The sequence below is a fragment of the Drosophila serrata genome, unplaced genomic scaffold (assembly GCF_035046125.1).
Source record: "Drosophila serrata isolate PLE 108 unplaced genomic scaffold, ASM3504612v1 contig_293, whole genome shotgun sequence".
NCBI lineage: Eukaryota > Metazoa > Arthropoda > Insecta > Diptera > Drosophilidae > Drosophila > Drosophila serrata.
The window spans coordinates 2,316,618-2,337,126 of record NW_028257191.1 but is presented as its reverse complement, the minus strand read 5'-3'; the positions used below and the strand labels follow the sequence as shown (position 1 = coordinate 2,337,126).

Below are 20,509 nucleotides of genomic sequence, written 5' to 3'. Positions count from 1 at the left end.
TTTATATATTTTATATTATATATCATATATTAAAACTAATTAATAATAATACCCTTATCCTTATCCCAGGTTTAAGAATTTTTTTTATTTTTGATTTTATATATATATCCTATCATATTAAAACTAATTAACAAAAATACCTCCATCATAAGTCTTGGTTTAAGAACTTATTTTCCGTATTAATTTTAACTTCTGATTTTAACCCATAACAATTTGAGCCCATTGCGCAAACAGAACCCCTTCTTTAATCCCACTGCGGTGGCCAGAAGTCAAGACTTAAGGAAATACTTTAATAAAATTAATTTTATATATTATATATTTTTGATTTTATATTCTATCATATTAAAACTTATTAATAAAAATACCCTCATCATAAACCTAAGTTTAAGGACTTTTTTTTCGTATTCATTTCATCTTTTGATTTTAACCCATAACAATTTGAACCCCTGGCGCAAACAGACCCCCTTCTTTAACCCCACTGCGGGATAATTTTATCATATTTATATATAATATATAATTTTATATTATATATCTTATCATATTAAAACTTATTAATAAAAATACCCTCATCATAATCCTTAGTTTAAGGACTTTTTTCCCGTATTCATTTCAACTTTTGATTTTAACCCATAACAATTTGAACCCCTGGCGCAAACAGACCCCCTTCTTTAACCCCACTGCGGTGGGCCAGAAGCGGCGACAGTTGCTGCTGCGCTTGATAAATGAGACGGCGCCGCCTACGTCAAGCAGGCGTCAAGGGTTGTCGCCTTCTGCAGTTTTGCGGTGCGCCGCAACGCCGATCAAACGCGATAAGCGTTGAAAACGCTCGAGAAACGGGCGAGGAGGCGGAGGCGGTTAGGTTACGTGGCTGCGGTTGACAGTGCCCACCGGTGGCGAGTCAAAATTAATTAGAATTTTTCCAACGGACTGCAAAAACCTAGAGGGGGGATGGTACTTTATATATATATATGTATATCTACATACATATATACACTCCAACCAGGCTAAAGCGGCAAATTGAAATCAGTACAAAACAGTGGAACACAAAAAGAAAAAAAAAAAGAGCGATCATTAATCATCGGGTCGAAAAGGGTTGACAAGCTGTGCAACTCTGCGACTGCGACTGCGACAGGGTTGCTTCTGTTTCTGTTTTCAGTTCCGGCTTCTTCCGCTCCTTGACCGGAGTCACATCCGCACCAAATACAACAACAATTGTGAACGGAAGGGGGTTGCGTAACCCTTAATGCATTCAATGCATTAAATAGAGTCACTCGCAGAGACCCCGAGAGACACCAACATTAAGCAATATGAACCAAAATATGACAATAAACATATTGCCCTTGAGGATGTTTACTAAAAAAAAATACAAAAAAGTATCTAAAAAGTCTAATTTTTGTAGGGTCTAATTAGTTAAAAGTGTTAATTTAACACATAGAATTCTTTATGATTTTGTTTGACACTTTTTCTTAGTTCCCCATTTTTGTTAAGTAAATAAATAACGATACAATTTCATTCAAAAATAAAATATTAGCAAGTAAGAAAGTCACGTAAGCAAGTAAAGTAATAAAGCTTAACTCAAATGTGATCGATAATAAGATATCCGGTACCCAAAGCTTTGGCACCTTAAAGAGAATGAACCATGAGCTTTTTGAAGTGCCTTACGGTGTCTCAAGCATACTTCTTCCTAAGGCTCAAGCTTAATAATTATAATTTATGCAGTTAAAAAAAAAAACAAAACATATTTTTAAATAAAAAGAAAAACAACACTGATAAAACTTACACGTAAATATGTATTAGTTTAAGATAAATCGCTTTGAAATCTAAGTGCTTGAATAGATTTTTTTTTTTTATAAATAAAAAATCTTAAGAATTACCTATTATGCTTTACAAAAAAAAAAAGCAACATAGTCATCTCAGATATAAAAATATAACTAAATTCTTATTTCACCAATATATATATATTAAATAAATATAAAATACACTTTCCAAGTGTAGAAAACTAAAAACTAAGGTAAAAGCATTTAGACGTTGAATATGTAGTAATGAATGAATTACTGCATGTTCAAATAAACATATAAATAATACAGCAAGTAAAAATAACATAGTATACAAATATTCTTCAAGAAATAGGTATTTAATATGTTTTCGTACTTATAATAATCAATACATATATATTTTAACGGAATAGTTACAAATTAAAACATTAATTGCTCGGCGGAGAACCCTCCGCAGATGAACCGGGAGATGTATTCTCTTCTTCCAATGATTCCTCCTCTTCCTCTTCCTCCTCCTTTTCCCCCTCCCCCTTCCGTTCCAGTTGCTCCTCCAACACCTCTGCCTCCGAATCCTCTTGAGCGAGCAAAAGCTGCATGACCTGGTCAGAGCTTTCGCGAATCATCTCCGTGAGAGCCTGAACGGTGCTTTGCTGACGCATCAACTGTACGATGGCATCATCCGTGACGCAAGGATCCCCAAGGAGCGTTGATCGGACTTTCTTTAGGGAGCGGCGACAACGACGACGTCGCCGGGATTCACCATTGCCGTCCTCCTCGTCGTCACCTTCGACCAGGAGCTGCACGGCCTTCTGTACATTGTTGCTGCTGCGCGCCAGCGATAAGCGTGCCTCACTCTCCGGATAGCCCATGGCGGTGATGAGTTTCACCAAACGTTCCGTTTCTGAGGCATCCGCTGCCACGGCAACAGCGGCCGCCTGTTCCGGAGATCCAACTACAGTTGGCACTTTGGTTAGCATGGAAATTTCCTTGGTTTGCGACATTTCTTAATAGTTTCTGGCACACGAGTTTCTGCGCTTCTAAGCGAGCTTTATTTCGATCTTCTTTTCGATATGGAAACAGATGTTTGTTGCTCTATTTCACTCTTCCTTATTCACCATTCTTTTATGGTGAGACATGGTGGAAGTCTATAAGGTGGTCTCATTGAGAGAGCTGCTCTCCTTTGAAGAGTGGAGCTTGAACCTTAGAGAGCGGAGAGAGAGAGAGAGATCTGCTACTGTCCTTAACAGAGCCTATTTGACCACCTTACATAGTTGCGTCATGCTCTGAGAGAGAAAGCAGAGCCAGAGATGAAGAGAGAGGATCACATGGTTTGTTACTGTTCTTTCATTCCTTTTAAAGGGCGTAGTCCGGATTTCATTAGAGGGAACCTTTAGATTGATATTGATTTAAATAAAAATTAAATCTATAACAAAACAAATGAATGGAGAAATATAAGCATAATTAAATTAATACAAAACAAGTACATATTTGCAAAAATTTATAGAAATTTTTTTCTGAAAAGTTCAATAGTCTCAGAAATAGTAATGGTAAATAGCAACGATTTCAAACAACATCCTATGAAAAAGTTTTTATAAATGGCTTATTGCTGAGTAATATCGTTTAGTTGTGCTTTCTTATGCTACACATATTTCTGACAAAAACAAATAAACTAAGCAAGAAACACAAAAAACAAAACAAAATAAGAAAGAAAAAAACACAATTACAAACGGCCGTGCTAAAATATAGTATGTATGGCAGAAATAACGGGTCCCACAGCTGCTGCCCAGACCGACTTTGACTTCTATTTATGCGTTGCACAATTTTAAATAATCACCCCATTGGGAAATCTCGAGCAAAATACCCTTTCATTCGCCATCCGCCCCCGCCCATGGCACCCGGAACCAGCCCGTGTTATTTACACTGATTTATTGCCATTTTCTTTGGGCTTGTTCTGTTGCGGCTGTTGCTGTTTCTGTTTCTCCTTCTTATTTTGTTGTTGTTTTTTTTTTTTGGTCACTCTTTTGTTTGCAGAGCGGAAAGGAAGGACACAAACAAGTGGCCCGTAAAAAACATTGGCAAACCCTCATCTATCACAATTTCTTGGACGCCTCTCGCTCTCCCAGCTCTCAGGCGCTTACATTTTTGGGTTTAAAAACGCATTATTTGGCTCTTTTGGTAATTGAAGTTTTTAGTTTTCATTAGCCGGCGACCATCCCTGGGACAGGGGTCCCAAAAACTGGAGGGGGCGGGGAGGTCCGACAAGGGACGACAGGGGCACAGATTGCAGGCCAAAGATAAATTGCACATTTAAATTAACCCATTAACGACTCTCTGGGATTCTCGAGCTGGGACTCTACCAAATGGTTACCAAATCCATAATTAAAACCCTTTTTAGAGCAAACAAATATAGGACTTGGGATATAATAATGATATATAATATTAGAATTAATTTGTGGCCTTAAAATAGGAAATAACCTGTACCCAGAGGGTATAGTATAACGAAACTATCGCAAAATATTAGAAACTATCGCACTTGGAAACGATATAAATATGCAAAAGTAAACTGATGACTCGGTAAATGTTTAAAAATGGAATCAAAAAAGAGCATTTAGTGAAAAAAAAACAAGTGACATGTGCATATGATAATTTATTAATATTTTTTTATTAACTTATTATTTACTTTATTTATTAATAATTTATAAATTATTAATGTTAACATTTTTAAGCCTAAGATATCATTAAATGTTTACAAAAGATTCGTTTTTGAGCTATCGAAAAGAAAACTTTCAGTGGAACAAACTGAAATTTTAATGTTTAGTTTTTGGATAATTTATTAATAAAATAATAATATAATAATAATAATATTTTTGAAGTTACTTATTAATAATTTATAAATGAATATTAACATTTCCTAGCCTAAAAGATCAAATTTTTAACTAAAGAAAACAAAACTTTTACTGGGACAAACTGAAAGACTAATGTTTGTTTTTGGATCTAAAAATATGAATGACATTTTAAAATATTAATGATAAAATATGATCATTTATTAATATTTTTAAATTTATTTATTTATAATTTATAAATTAATATAACCATTTTCTAGCCTAAGATATTAAAGGTTTGCAAAAGATCCGTTTTTAAGCTATAGAAAATGAAACTTTCACTGGGACAAATTGAACGATTAATTATCCGATTTTGGATCTAAAATAATATTTTGTAACACATATAAGTTTTTATTAAAACAAAGAATGTTTTGGATCTCTGTGTTAATGCTTTATATAATAGAATTTCCAGTTTAAGCAACATAACCTAATGTCATACTAACTCTATAAGTATCATCCCGACACTTATGTTCTTTTTTTACAAATTAAGCCCTTATGGGTTTTTAAGATTTTGTAACATATGAATGATATTTTTACATATTAATGAAGGAAACTTGGTAATTTTTTTAGTATGCATACTGAAAATAACAAAAATATTATGTCCAAAGTTTAAGGGACATATTTTAAGATCTATAATTTCTACCAGAGTCGTATCCCTTTCATCGTTACTGAGTACGATTTAAGCCGGCTAATCGTAATGACTTTTGATTCCTTTATTCTCTTTTATAAGGATATCTAGAATCTAGAGAACTATGCCTACCAATTTCCGGGGTTAAAAAGTGTATAATATTTTAAAATGACTCCAGCTATACAATAGAGCCAATAAAAGCGAAATGGCATCATCGGCAGGCAGCGTTGTAAGCCGATACATTTGTGCGATTGCCTGCGTCAATTTTAAAGCGGAAATGAAAAGTTCCCCTTCTACTCATTGCATTTCAGTTACAGTTTTCCAACATTTCCCATCGCGTTGAAAAGCGCTTGAAATATGTGCGAAACGCGTGTGCGAAGTGCTTAAAAGTGCCCAAAAGAACTCGATACTTATCGGGTGTGTCGTCGAAGTCGAGGAATTGGGATTGTTCGGTTCGGTTCGATCCTCCAACAAATGGCAAAATCACTTAACACACCGTTAACACCCACATTAGTTGTACTCCAACGCACACACACCCATATTCTGCGTTCCACTTACTGCCAGAGTTTCAATTACTTTTCCCAGCCACCACCAAAAATTATTGGCCCAAGGATCTGAGGCAACTTCGCGACTCATAATCGAATTAAATGCATTGGCTCAAAGGGGAGGGGAAGAGGAGGGAAGGGGAGGGACTGAAATCGAAAAAGTCATTAAAAACGCAGGGAAAACGATTGCACGCAAATTTACTGGTCCCGCTGGCTGTCTTTGTGTTCCTATTACAAAAATCCCCTTCGTTCCTTGGCAGTCAACAGTTTGCGGCACAGTCGGGGTTAAGAAAATAGCATCAAAGTAAAGCCGATTAAATAATTTGATTTGTCTTTTACATATAACTAAATATAAAATTTTATAATAATTTTGTTAATAATATTACAATTTTATCTGCTGTAATTAGTTCAAATAAAGAAATAATCAACTGTGGAAGTGAAGAATACAAAAAAGGAAGGAATATAAAATAAAGGAAAATTTCTCTGCCTAAGCTCTTATTTATTAAGCCATTTTCATAAATATTTTAACTTCACCACTTTGAAATCAAAATTATAAATGTTTTTTTCTAATATTAAATTAATTTATTAAATTAATAATTTTATTATTAAATTAATATTTTAAGTAACTCGAACTTTATTATTTAAAGTAATTATAATATTTAAAGATTTTTCTGGCTAAAGATACATACAAATATTATTTGATAGAAATACATTTTTAAGCTTAGGTACTTTGAATTGAATTAAATTTGTTTTATTATTAAATTCTTATTTATAATCAAAAATGGCTAAACAAATTATTATTTATAATGAGTTTAATAATTAATAATATAATATTATTTTTATTACAATATTTCAAGAGATTTCTTGGCTAAAATTAAATGAATATTAAATTATAATATTAAATAAATATTCTTATTATTTTTAAATTAATATTTTAAGTAACTTGAAGCTTATTATTTAAAGTTATTATAATATTTGAATATTTTTCTGGCTAAAGATACATAAAAAGATTATTTGATAGAAATACATTTTTAAGCTTAGGTACTTTGAATTGAAATTAAAATCTTATTTACAATAAGAAAATGGCTAAATAAATTATTATTTATAATAAGTTAAATAATTAATAATATAATATTATTTTTATTACAATATTCAAGAGATTTCTCGGCTAAAATACAAATAAAGTTTATCAGATACCTAAATTATCTAAATTAAAGCAATTTGGAATTAAGATAAAGATTATTTTTTAATATTTAACCATTATTTAATATAACTCAAAGTTAATTATTTAAACTAACTATAATATGTCAAGGGATTTTTTGCTAAATAAGTAAATAAAAATTAAAGTTATCTGATACAATTATTCAAACTCCAATATAATTATTATTTAAGCTAATTATTAAATGTTTTAGGTAATTTGAAGTTCAGAGAGTAAGATTTTTGGTATAAATTAAGCAATGAATTCAAATATTTCCTAATATTTAATCATCACTTATCTTATTTAATGTAACTCAAAGCCTGTAGTGTAATATTTTTGGTATAACTTTGATACCAAAAGGTAATAGTTTTGGTAATTTATATTATTATGATATGAAATATTTCCCCCAACTATATGTTGGCATACCTAGTTGTGTGACTATGGGTGTTCGCTTCACACATTCACTCACTAACCCACACACACGCACACACACACACACATGAGCTGGTCGAACTATGAATGGAATTGGCAAGGAAATCGCACGTGGCGATTCTTCTGGTCACCCGCGATAAGCAACTGCCGCCGCGTGTCCTTGCCTCCTGCCACCTTCCACCTCCCATCCCCCACCCACCATCATCATTATCCTCCGGCAGAGATACAATCGATGGACGGATGGATGAATGAGGTGTCGTGTGTTTATGACTCCCGTTGAATCCAAATCCGATTCAGATTCCGATTCCCGGAGTCAGTCGTTATTAATATTATTAGTGTTTGTTCGGAATAGAGAATGAATATGAATGTTGGGCATGGTCAGTACTGGGGAAAGCCGATTTTGTTTTATTTATCTTTTTTTTTGGTGGTTGCGCGAAATGAAACCGAGGTGTATTTAGGGAAACTCTGGTAATATCTTACTGACCTGTGAATTGGAAAATTGAAGCTTAGTTCGACAGATTGTATCTTAAGGAGTTGGAAATCACCAGGGATTTGCACATATTAAAGATAAAATCCTTAAATCGAAACTAAGCTTAATTTATAGACTATTCGATTTGACCTTAAACTGACCAGGAGGGGAAATACACACCCTCTCTTTTCTGGTCATAAATATTCATACAAATTAACTTTGTGGAAACCGGAGCTTAGCAAATCACAGATTTATGGGACAATCCATCAATGCCATTGCAACTTTAAAAAGGGACCTCTTGTTGCACCACCAAATCGAGCAACCCGAAAACCAAACCTAATCGCTTCCCACGATCGCTGCAGCGGAGCGAGCGAGCGAGCATTTCCATATGTAAAATTGCGCCTTCATTAATCCGTAAATTAGAAGCATTGAATGATATCAGTCGACGGTCCTCCACCGTTCTGAAGTGCACCCTCCTTCTCTCTGTGATTCCACTGTGCATTCATTCATTCCCCCGAAACAAATCACTGCACACACGAGGATGGGCATACGGATTTTCGGGTTCGAATTGGTTCGTGGCCAAAACTATGTACCAAGGGCAAACCTCGAAATCCTAGCCCAACACACACACACACACATACGGAAGCAGGGACTGCAATCCCACCACCAACAGGGTCACACACTGCACAGTGGAACAAAATATCTCACAGACCTGTAAAATATAGACCAACAAAAAATAATAATTATAATAATAAAAAAAAAACATTGCAAAATGTTTAAAAACATATTTTGAAAGCGATTTAAGTCCGAAATAAATAAACTAAAGTCTCACTAAGTTCTCGCAAATGGATTGAAAAATACGGATTTAATGAAATTTCAACCTTAAGATAATAACAATATAACCTATAATCAAAACATATATTAAAACATTAAGAGACTTTTAGTTAAACCAAAAATAAAAAAAATAAGATCAAAACTTGAAACAAAAATATATATATATAAATATTAAATGAAAACATTTCAATGAAATTTCTAAAATTAAGTCAGTTTAAAGCCAGTTTTAGCTGTAGCTGTAATTTAATACAAAATATTTTTTGTTTATTTGTGAGTTCAAAAAATTAAAGCAAATAATTATTGATTGTAATAAACCTATTATTTTCAAAATTCTAAAAAAGTTCTTATTTATGTAAAGTTGCACATTAAAATACTATATTAAGTCAATAGAATAAAATACACCTTGTTTAAAGGTATGATAAGTTAATCTGTTCTAAAATATATACATAAAAACATATAAAAAATTGTCCTTAATTTATTAGCATATTTGTACTAACATGTAGCGTTTTCCATTATTATTTCAAAGTCAAAAAGTGGGTCATCTGTATATATATATATATAAATATATAAATATTAAGTGAAAACCTTTCAATGAAAGTCCTAAAATTAAGTCAGTTTACAGCCTATTTAGCTGTAGTTTTAGTTTATAACTTTATGAGCAACCAATGTTTTGTTTTTATCGTTTTTAAGTTTCAAACAATAATTTAACTTTAATGTTATGATTAAATCTTGATTGCCATATTGCTTACGTAAATGTGGTTGACTAGAATAATTAAATTTAAATTAATCAACAATTTTTGTATGCCTAATTATAAATCAAATTGAATAATTACTTTTGGTGTTAAAAATATAAATACAAGTCTGCTAGAATTCATACTCTAATAAATTGTAATACTTAAAAAATTTTATATAAAATCTAAAATAACCAAATCATACTTTAAATTAACTTCAAATAAATGATAAATATAAAATATAATAATAAAAAGATCCTTAACTCATTTACGTTTAAATTGTGCTTTGCAGTCTTTGTAATTTTTATAGCACTTGATGTAACTCATCTTAATTTTGTAAAAAGGAAAGAAAAACCCCCAATTGATGTTACTCATCTTGTTAAAAAAAACCCCAAGACCATTTGTAACCATTTTGTTACCACTTTTCCATCGTTTTTGTGACCACTGTGCGACCCTGTCGCAACCTTCAACATCATCGCAGTGACATGTCAGCGGCAGCAAGGGAGACAGCAACAACAAATTGTTGGACAATCGTTGAAATGAAATGAAATTTTATATTAAAACTGTATTAGCCGACAGAGAGATCTGTGGCGGCGCCTGTCAGAATCAGAATCGGAATCGGAATCAGCGTTGCGTTGGGTCATTTGAAAGAGGAGCGGCGACCTCGCCATTGCCATCCCTCCCCCTCCGGTCTACACCCATGGCACCTTGCCATTAAATTGCACGCACTGAAGCATGAGAAATGCGAGGAGGACCTCAATCAGGACTCAATTCGAGTGTAAAAACGAGGCGATGAGCAGTCGCGAACCGTTTGACATTTCTCCGCTGTGCATAATTAAATTAAGAGATGCCAAAACCAGTACACAGTGACAAAATGCTATGCTTTCTGTTCTGACAAACTTGTTAAAAAAACAATTTTATAAAAGGAATTCGTCATAAGTTAATACTTGCAAAATTTCAGTTTGAAAAAAGTTTTGTCTTCTCTTTAACAAAAAAAAAAGGACTAAAGTTAAAGAATTAACATTTCATTTTAAAAAATTTTAAATACTTATTAAAGTATAAAAATGTTAAAAATATACGCCAAAAACTGTATCAGTTTTTGTAAAGTTCCCGAACACGATTAATATTATATGCAATCTTAAATATTTTCTTAAATATAAATATACTGTCTAAGAAAAAATAATACGTTTAAAATTAAATGCAATCTTAAATACTTTCTTACCTTTAAATATACAGTCTTAGAAAAAATAATATAATATCAAAACAAAACAAGATTTCACTCGGCGCTCAATTATTAACTTCTCGTTAAACTTATGCATAAGAATGGTACTAAATATTATTTGTTGTTGAAAATAATCTAGTGGTCTTTATGGCACTTTGGTCGAACTCATCCATAACTTGTCTTAATATTTAAATAGAATTAAATAGATTAGAACCGCACTACAGTTTTGCACAAATATGACAATAAATTAAGGAAAATCTTATATATTATACATATATGTATATATATTATTATATTATATTATATTAAAATATAAATTATATGTTAGATATTATAAATATTTTATAATTATATTATATTATTAAAAACGGAATACGTTCTATGTAAGGTTTTCACATCAGATCAGGCGATATATTTCTTTCAAAAAGTTTTTTAAAATGTGACTATTAAGCGTCAGTTAAACCTATTTTCTTTATAAATTATAATAAAGGGGAGTTTTTTACAAATTTAGTGATGAAGTCACAACAACTTTAAAACAAAATTTCAAACAAAATAATAAATATATTTTTTGTTTATTTGTGTGTTCAAAAAATTTAAGAAAATTGTTATGTTTATTAATAACCCTATTATTTTCAATATTCTAAAACAGTTTTTGTATATTTTGTAGTTTTACTTTAAGTTACACACTCAAATACTATATTAAGTCTATAGAATATAAAATACATTTTTTAAAGGAATGAAGATAAGTTAATCTGCTCTAAAATATATAAATAATAATATATCAAAAGATTTTCCTTAATTTATTATCATATTTGTACTAACATGTAGAGCCTTTTCTATTTTTATTTCAAAATCAAATAGTGGGTTATCTGGGCATATGGGGTATAGCTCTGGTATCTTAAGCATATGTATATTGTCTTTAAATTAAAACCCTTGAACCGATTTTTTAAATAAGAAATAATACTAGATTCATACAATTCGATTGTATTACTTTTACGAAACGTTAACAATTGAACTCTAAACACAAGCTTCTTGGTTATTTCTATTATTTTTACATTATTATTCTTTGATTTTTTAAAGTATATATATATATTTTTCGATATTTACTCACCTTGAAGCCCACAGGCGCTATTGCGGACGGTACGAGGGCGGCGGGATTTAGCTCAATGTTGATGTTATTCGGCTCCATGATCAGACCAAGGCTCTGCAGGTTACAGGCCTGCGGCAACTGGAGCGTGGGCGTGGGCACCTTGAGGACAGCCACGGTGCAGTCGATGCCCGACGCTGTCACCGTTGCCGTTGCGGGCAACGTTTCCGGCATTCTGTCCAGTGATTCAGATGACGTCTCCCGCTCCTCAGCGCTGCTGCTCCGTCTCCTCCCGGTCCCTATGTTGATGCCGGTCCTTCTGACTGAGCTGATACGGCTTCTGCAATGGATTGAAAGAAATATTTATTAGAATTAGTTTATAATAAAAAGGTAAATATAAATATATGTATATAGTATTCCTTTGGGAAATCTTCTTTGCACCCAAGAACAAATAAAAGAGTTTCCAGCGTAAATGCGAGTCGCTTCTGCGTTTATTTGTTTCTTTTTAGCGTTCATTTTGGTATAAGTTGTCCGCACTTATTCATTATGGTTACACTGTAGACCTAAGCATAGTAGCACGCGGCGCCTTCGGCCAGGACACCAAAAATACAAAACGTACAAATAGGAAAAAAAAAATATATATAACTTCGATGCTGGATGGTTCATAAATTAGGAGCGGGAGCGGTATCTGTGGCTAATATCAATCATCGAGAACCTAGGCGGTCTGCAGACGTCGCCGTATCTCGGCTGGCAGCTCCTCCAGCTTGACGTTCGTCTCCTGGCGCGTGGTCACCTCACGCAGCTTCACCAATCCCTGGGCCAGCTCTGCGTCACCAAGGACCACGACCAGAGGGATCTGGTGCTCCTCACAGTGCTGCAGTTGCACCAGGAGCTTGGGGTTCAGCTTGTAAGAGTGCTCCGCCTGCACAAAAGAGGAATTAGATTAAAATAGGATCCCATGATCATAGCTTAAGCCCACCTTGATGCCAGCATCCCAGAGCTGGTTCAGAACCTTCAGTCGCTGCTCGTGTAGACCCTTGTGGGCGGATGCCACATAGGTCTCAACGTCGCTGGTGCGCAGCTTTAGACCGCTGGCCGTTGCCCGCGCCTCCAGCACCGAAAAGATACGCTCCACGCCGATGGACACGCCCACACAGGGTACCGCCTTGCCGCGTGGATCAAACATTCCAACGAGATTGTCATAACGACCGCCTCCAGCCACAGAACCCACGGTGGCCGGTTCATTTGCCTGCTCGCCGTTTTGTTGTGACGTCTTCACAGGTGATCCCACGGCAGCGGACTCTCCCAGGAGCACACCCTCGTAGATAACACCGGTATAGTAGTCCAGGCCACGGGCCAAACTCAAATCGAACCGAACACGCTTGTCCAGGCCAAAGAGTGAGCAGTACTTGAGGAGCAGCTGCATGCCCTCCAGACCCTTCACGGCATTGGGCACAGCCTTAAGCTGGGCATCGGCCAGCAGCTGCTCCACCAGCTCGGCACCGCCGCTCAGTCGCACATACTCGCCAATGCGATCCGCTGCAGCCTCATCCAGGCCCTTCTCCTCCACCATTTCCTTCCGAACGTCCGCCCAGGGCGACTAAAAATAAGAAGACACCTCACAGTTAGCACAAATACATGAAGCTACTTCTCAAGTGTAAAACCCACCTTGTCCAACTTATCCACTGCCGAGCAGATGGTGCGGAAACTATCCGCCGGCACACCACATGCTTGGAACATGCCATCCAGCAGCTGGCGGTGATTGAGCTTTATCACGTAGTCTCCAATGTCCAGAGTGTCCAGAATCTCTGCCACAATCTTGACGCACTCGGCATCCGCCAGCATGGGATCGTAGGTGCCGGCAATATCGAAATCGCATTGATAGAACTCCCTATATCGTCCCTTGGTCATTGCCGGATTGTCGCGGCGATATACCTTGGCGATGTGATATCGCTTGATGCTTGAGATCTTGTTCATCGCCAGATACCGAGCCAGCGGCACGGTTAAGTCATACCTCATCGATAGGATCTCACCGCCCTGGTCCTTTAGGTCGTAGATCAGCTTGGAGTCCTCGCCGTACTTGCCGGTTAGTACTTCCTGTAAGGGAAAGGAAAGGAGTGATTGGGTTAATGATAATGAAACAATTGATATGGTAACAATATTTTCAGAGAAAGTCTATATTAAATCAATGTTTTAATGTTCCTATATAGGGGCAATAAATTGATGTTCTCTTTAAAATATCTTAATCGAATGAAAACAAATAAATTCTTTTAAAAGGTCTATCTTGAAAGGTAAGGATATTTATAATATTTAACGTTGCCTCAAAAGAACGATACATCGATATTCTATTTAATATATCTAACCAAAACAAATGAGTTCTTAAAAAAGCGATATATTTAAGATAAAAATATTTTTGATAGGATAAATCTGAGCATTATACTTTCCGATCTATATATTTACTCATTATATGATCATTTACTTTTTTAAGATGCCATTAATTGTTGTATTATTTCTATTTATGTCCAAAAACACTGATTACGCAAATCAAGTGGGATTATTGGAGGGTATATAAGATAATATTCAAGGTCATGTTGCTTCTTTATCAATTAAATTCAGCTTTTGAGGGTTTTATAAATACTTTTCAAGAAAAAGACAGTATTAATATTGTTTAAAATATATAAATAAAAGCAACATATGGGAAATATTATTCATATAGTGAAGTCTATCTTAAATATTTTGGTCTTATTTGAGAACATCAAGTGCGCTACAGGTGGTTTTTCCTGTGCTGTAATGTTTTTATGGTTATTTTGGTACAAATTACAGGTTTCGAAATAAAAAATTAAGGTACTCTAAATAGAGCTGGAGAAACTTTTTTGTTGAAGATTAAAAGATTTATGCCTATCTATTAGCTATATTTATGTTATAACTGTAATTTAAAATATTTTCAAATTTACTAAATGGCATATCTTTATTTATATTATTTTAAAGGATAGCTACATCGAAGAAGTTCCTAAACGGAGGTACTACAACGGACACGATAAAACACGATTATTACACGATATCGATTGTTGATGCTGATCAAAAACTCATGATACCTTAATGTTGATAGAACCCAAAAAGTTTTCTATGTTTTGCAATAGATTATAAAGGGTTTTAAAAGATAAGATAAGAAAGGACCGGGCGCCCTTAGTGGGCATCCCTGTTTTGACTTAAACCATGTTCTCTATCTCTTTTTCTCTCTTCCTCTCTCTTTTTCTCACTGCCCGAAAGGACATCCTTTCGAACAAAACTCACCTTCAGCTCGAAAACGGGCGTGTCGATCGCCTCGCCGCCGTGACGCTTAAACACCTGCACAATCTTGTCCAGGACACCTTGACGCAGCGTCATCTGCTGCGGGCCATAGTCCCTTGTGCCTTTGGGCGTCTTCAGTGTGAACTTTTGGTTCGTGGGCGGAGCATCGCCACCCAGCTTGGCCTTGAGGGCCAGCAGGCGAGCGACTTCTTCATCGATCTGCAACAAGGAAGAGGACACCGATTAGAGTGAATTCTCAAGCGGAAGGGGAAGGGGGGTAGTTCTGAGGGGTGGGGGGATATGCTTAGATGCTAACCTGATGCAGTTGCTCTTGTTCTTGTTGTTGTTGTTCTGGTTGTTGTTTCTGATGTTGTTTTTGTTGTTCCAAGGCTGGAACGCCGGCGGAGCTGGCGCGCCCGCCGCCAGAGGGCGCCGTCTGGAACGTTGCACACTGAAACGCAGCACTACAGCGCCACTGGCGGCCAATTGAACGCAACATGTGTTTTGTTTTTTCTTGATTTTTCTTAAATTTTTAATATTTTCTTTTTGAATGCTTTAATTAGCAACAACTTTCTTTAGGCAACTTTTCAAACCTAATTAAACAACAACAACAATAATAAAAACCGATTAAAGTCTGCTCTTTTCTTTTTCATGGTTTTACTTATTTTAAACTAGTTCGTGTTTATAACGAAGTTAAGTTTCAAAAATAATTAGTGTTAGTGACGAAATGAAGGTATGTGCCAAAACCAATGTGTGTGTTAGTGTTATGGGTGTGTGTGTGTGCAGGTGTAAATAACAAAAATAACAATACAATTATTGCGTTCCATTGACCGTCAGCACTGATTACTTTTTTTTTCTTCATTTCGATTCGAAACAAGTTTTTCGATTTGAATTACACTTTTTTTTGTTAGCACTTGAACACACTTGGAAACAGGGAAACGAAAGAAAAAAACAAGAAAGTGACGCGAATTAATGGAAACTTTTACCCAATAGCGGGTTCAAGGACATTCCCATACATACACACGGCGCTGAGAGGGTTCTCTGAACCGATTGCACACCGCTAGAGGGCGACAGCATCGGGTCAACAACTGATCGCGGCGGCCATAATAACTGCACATTTGCACAACCACACACACATACACAAACGCACACAAACTTGACATTTAGTAACGGGTTTCTCGCATTTCTTATTAGCTAAAAAAATCATATGTTGCAGTTGGATAATGTTGTCTAGCAGGTTTGATATAATCGCTATAACCACCATGTGCCTTTTTGTTCCATGCTCATGCCTCCTGCTTGACCAGTCGGTCTCTCTGTCTCTCCTTGTCTTTATCTCGCTCTCTGTCAGTCAGTCAGTCGGTCATAGAACACACAAACACACACGCATGCACTCTACCAACAATGAACTGAAGCTGTGGACCACAGTGCTGGCAGCTTTCTTAGCGGGAAAAAATTTCATTTCCAACGGATGCATATAAAATAAAAAAGTATTTAAACAATTTGAAGGTTTAATACCTTCTTAAAATCTTCATAAATAGGAATGCCATGTCGTTAATAATTTAATTCTGATTAGAAGATTCCAGAATATTATCTAAAACTTGTCACAGAATCTGGCTAGATACCCGCTAAAGCTGCGCCAGCACTGGTGAGCGGGAGCTATGCATTTTTGAGTGGCATTGTAATAGGGGCGAGAGCGAGACACCAACAACAACAGAGTGGCACGAATGTGAAAGTTTGCAGAGCGCGCGCTCTTTTTCCTTCAGTTTTTTGTGTGTGTTTTTTTTCGTGGCTCTCTGTTTTGTTGCATTCAATCTAATTACTGCGAAATTCAATAAATGGTAAATGGTAAATGGAAATGGCAATGCCAACGCAGCATGTGTGTCTGATGATGAAATGCCACTGCTGCTATGTGTCATGGACCATGGCTGGGCCCGGGGATTCGATTGGGGGTCTTCGATGGAGTTCTGTGATGAGGATGATGATGAAAGCAGGGCAAGCAATTACAGCAACAATTGCACTTGTTCGTGTACACACACAATGCCTGGCGACACTATGCGCAAGGGGGAAGGGAGGGAAGAGTGCTACTCCGTGAGGTGAGGGAGGACAGTGTGCGTGTGTGTGCGGGTGCAGGACATGGACTTGGACATGGACCACTGACCTTCTCCTTGGACTCCTTCGCTGCCTTCAGTTGACGGACGAGATCGCCTTGCACTTTGATTTGGTCCAGGATTTGCTCGCGCGTATCACTCATATTCCGTATTCGGTGCCGCAAAAAATCACAACAAGCTGATGACAATCCTAGCAAGCGGCGGCAGATAGACGCGCGGCTATTCAATTCGATTCGATTTATGAGCTTTCTGTGATTTAGCTGCGTTTTTCCCAGCCTCAGCTGCTTTTTTTTTGCTGCCACAAAAAACTGCACGCGGTGGTCGGTGGAGCTGGCTAGCGATGTGCGAAATGTATCAAAATATCAATATATCGATATTTTTCAATCGAAATAAATGATTTTTGGTCAACTTTCGTTTTGAAATATACTTTGTTTCGGTTTTCGTTAACGTATTTTTGGGCAAACATTCAACTTTCATTTTTTTAAGACATTTCAGCAAAGTATCGGCAATAAACATCGAAAGTTGTTGTATGATTAGAATAATAAACTGTAATAAAAAGGTTGAAGTCCTTGATAAGAAACGTCAAATTGGCTGCTGAAGAACGTGGCAAAACTGATTTGTATACAGAGTTTTTGTGAAGTTTATTAAATGTTTTTTTTTTTACTTCTCCTAGGACTGGCCATCAGCTAATTGATGAAAATAAATGTCTTTAACGATTTTGCCATCGACATCTGGCAGCGTCAATGTTGTAACCCTTCGATAGCCCTATCGATCAACAGGTGTGGAACTTTACTAACAATCGAAATGCTTAGCGCTGCCACAATTTCAAATGTAAATTTGAATTATTTCAGGCACTTAGCAGGCCATGATGTTTACTTCTTTCACCGTATTACCTTTCAATCGTTCAAATTCTTCACATTGTTCACATTCACCTCGTTCGTCTAGTAAATACTTTCAAAATGTTCGACCGAATTGTACCCCCTGGAACATACACAAATGCGACGAATAAGACACAAAAGAATTCAACAAAGCAAAAGCGGGGTAAGCAGCGACACCCCGCACACACAACTGGAGTACACCACACACCACGGCACACAAATGCGAAAGCACGTAAAAATCTTGTGGAGGCCGAAATGGAGATGTCCCGCAAAGCCGTCGAGCATAAATTGATAAGTCTTTCGACAACCAATCAGGCCATAGTGCCGCCTCGTCCTGTCAAGCGTGGCGGCACAAAGGGAACTGGAGCAGGCACCGTCGTCGGAGGTGGAGGCGGAGGCGGCGGAGGAGGAGGAGGAGCAGGCGGTGGTCCCCGGCGCAAGCAAGGCAAGAAGCAGGAGACCACCAAACCTAAAAGAAAGGTGTCGGAGGAGTCATCGAATCATGAGAAACTAAACAAAGTTGAAAGCCGTAATCGTGGAGGTTATAATGGTAAGTTTTACAAGATTATAGGGGAGATATATGTATATAATTATATATTTATTGGAAAGTAAGAGGTTTAGAAAGGATAGTTAGAAAGGATTCCATATTGAAAGCCTCATATTTAAAACGAGAATCAAGGGAAAGGTGGCTTGGCTTAAGTTAAAAAAAATAATTTTTCTGAGATCATGGTTTTTATCCCTTTGCCCAAAGATGAATATACTTTTCTCAATAAATATTAAAAATATGAATAATTTATTAATAAATCCCACCAATTTCCTCACAGTTCTCCTGGAGTCCCCTCGCCGGAATGGGCTCACACCCCGCGATTTTGCCGCAGAGGCCGAACTGAATGCCTTAATGGCCACGGCACAACGCAATGTCGCCAGCGGATTGAACTCCAAGCAGGTCAACCGTATGCTGGAGCATGTCGGTGCCGGAGATGCCGATGACTTTGGGCATTTGCCGTCATTGAGTACCTTGGGGCAGCTGGGTGTTGTGCCGCGTTATAAGTGCAGTGAATGTGGGGCCAGATTCCATGTCCGCTCCCTGCTGGGCGCCCATCGTCGCACCCATGACGAAGACTTCAAGGTGCGCTTCTGCAATCGCTGTCCCAAGCCAGGTAGCAACACCACATTGGACACCACCAATCAGTGCAAGTATTGTGACCGCAAGTTTGACCTCGTTCGCACTCTCCACATCCATCAGCTGGCCCACTGCAAGAAGATACCACCGCAGCAGCGCCGCAAGTTGGCCTACACGGAGTTGGCCCACGAGAAGAAGGCCCCACTGCCCAGTTTCCCGCGAGGTGGTCATGGTCATCATAGCCATCACAGTCATCCCTCGCATCCACGCCATCAGAGCAACCCCACACAGCACACGCTCCTCCAGCAATCACCGGATATGGCCAAAACCATAATGCGGTCTTCGGTGCAGCACGAACGTTGGCGCTAGCTTCAGGCCCTGTTTTAGATCAATGTTTGCTTCCCAAATACCAAAATGGGAAACACTTACAAAAACCCATTTGTTTTATGAAAATATCAATGACTTTTAGGACTCAAAAAAGCATAAGGTGTTGAACAGTCACATTCAATTTCAATAAAAATTTAATTGCGCCACAAAAGGTGCAAGTCAGTATTGGTTATTAAAAACTATTAGCATTTCTTAGTTGGCTTTCATTTCAGAATTATTTTATATAGTCTATTATTTATATTATTCTGTTTCAGAACTCGGGTTTTAATTTTATGAAAATCAATAGAGTGGGATTACTGCAGTGTATTAAAATTTCTTAACTTGAAATTACAAATTTTATATTATTTACACAAGACTTAAGCATAAACTTATCTTTTTAGATATCGTAACGGTTAGCTTCTTGAAAACTATCAGAATTTTTTAGTTTATTTTCATTTAATCAATAATTTATATACTCAATTTTTGTCCCTTTAAAGGTTTTTTAAATGGTACTCTAAGAAGTAAGCATTTTATATTATTTTAGAATTTTAATTTTAATTTTATGAAAATCAATAACGTGGGATTACTGCAGTGTATTAAAATTTCTTAACTTAAAATTACAAATATTATATTATTTACACAAGGCTTAATGCATAAACGTATCTTTTTAGTTATCGTAAGCTTTTGATATTTTTAATACCCTTGCTGGGTATTATAATTTTAGTCAGAAGCCTGTAACGCTATTTGACGCTATATATCATATACATATATATTCTTGATCAGTATCAACAGCCGAGTCAATCTAGCCATTTAGGGCAGAAAATATTTTAAAAATTTTCCATAATTTTATATACATACATATAGAAATATATGTATATTATATTTTATCGTTAAAATTGTTAAAAGTTTGATATAATTTTAAATTTTCTAATATTTTAAA

The 20,509-nt window shown here is 36.2% G+C and overlaps 4 protein-coding genes across 5 annotated transcripts in view; 1 reads left to right on the top strand and 3 right to left on the bottom strand.

Moving 5' to 3' along the window:
* Bx (LIM domain-containing protein Beadex) overlaps nt 1–12,139 on the bottom strand; it is a 72,862-nt gene extending 60,723 nt beyond the window's left edge. Inside the window, exon 1 of the mRNA XM_086836742.1 lies at nt 11,828–12,139. Within this exon, the coding sequence (XP_086692868.1) occupies nt 11,828–12,037 (210 nt within the window). The 5' untranslated portion in view covers nt 12,038–12,139. The remainder of the gene's footprint in view (nt 1–11,827) is intronic.
* LOC110182639 (uncharacterized) lies at nt 2,114–5,032 on the bottom strand. The gene has a single exon (XM_086836744.1). The coding sequence runs from the start codon at nt 2,774–2,776 to the stop codon at nt 2,204–2,206; it is 573 nt and encodes a 190-aa protein (XP_086692870.1). The 5' UTR covers nt 2,777–5,032; the 3' UTR covers nt 2,114–2,203.
* A 133-nt stretch (nt 12,140–12,272) lies between the features above and the next one.
* Nucleotides 12,273–17,919, bottom strand: HisRS (histidine--tRNA ligase). Of its 2 annotated transcripts, none has more exons than XM_020950704.2 (5): nt 17,253–17,919; nt 15,098–15,313; nt 13,472–13,900; nt 12,783–13,403; nt 12,273–12,725 (listed from the first exon to the last, which is right to left on the bottom strand). In XM_020950704.2, the coding sequence occupies exons 1-5, from the start codon at nt 17,343–17,345 to the stop codon at nt 12,519–12,521; spliced, it is 1,566 nt and encodes a 521-aa protein (XP_020806363.2). In that variant the 5' UTR covers nt 17,346–17,919; the 3' UTR covers nt 12,273–12,518. The 2 variants fall into 2 exon arrangements, with proteins under 2 accessions (XP_020806363.2, XP_020806362.2); XM_020950703.2 differs by lacking the exon at nt 17,253–17,919 and adding an exon at nt 15,411–15,687.
* Nucleotides 17,920–18,041: 122 nt separating this feature from the next.
* Nucleotides 18,042–19,769, top strand: LOC110182641 (uncharacterized). The gene is made up of 2 exons (XM_020950710.2): nt 18,042–18,630; nt 18,905–19,769. Exons 1-2 carry the CDS (start codon nt 18,162–18,164, stop codon nt 19,570–19,572), a joined length of 1,137 nt encoding a protein of 378 aa, XP_020806369.2. The 5' UTR covers nt 18,042–18,161; the 3' UTR covers nt 19,573–19,769.
* The last annotated feature ends 740 nt before the right edge of the window (nt 19,770–20,509 follow it).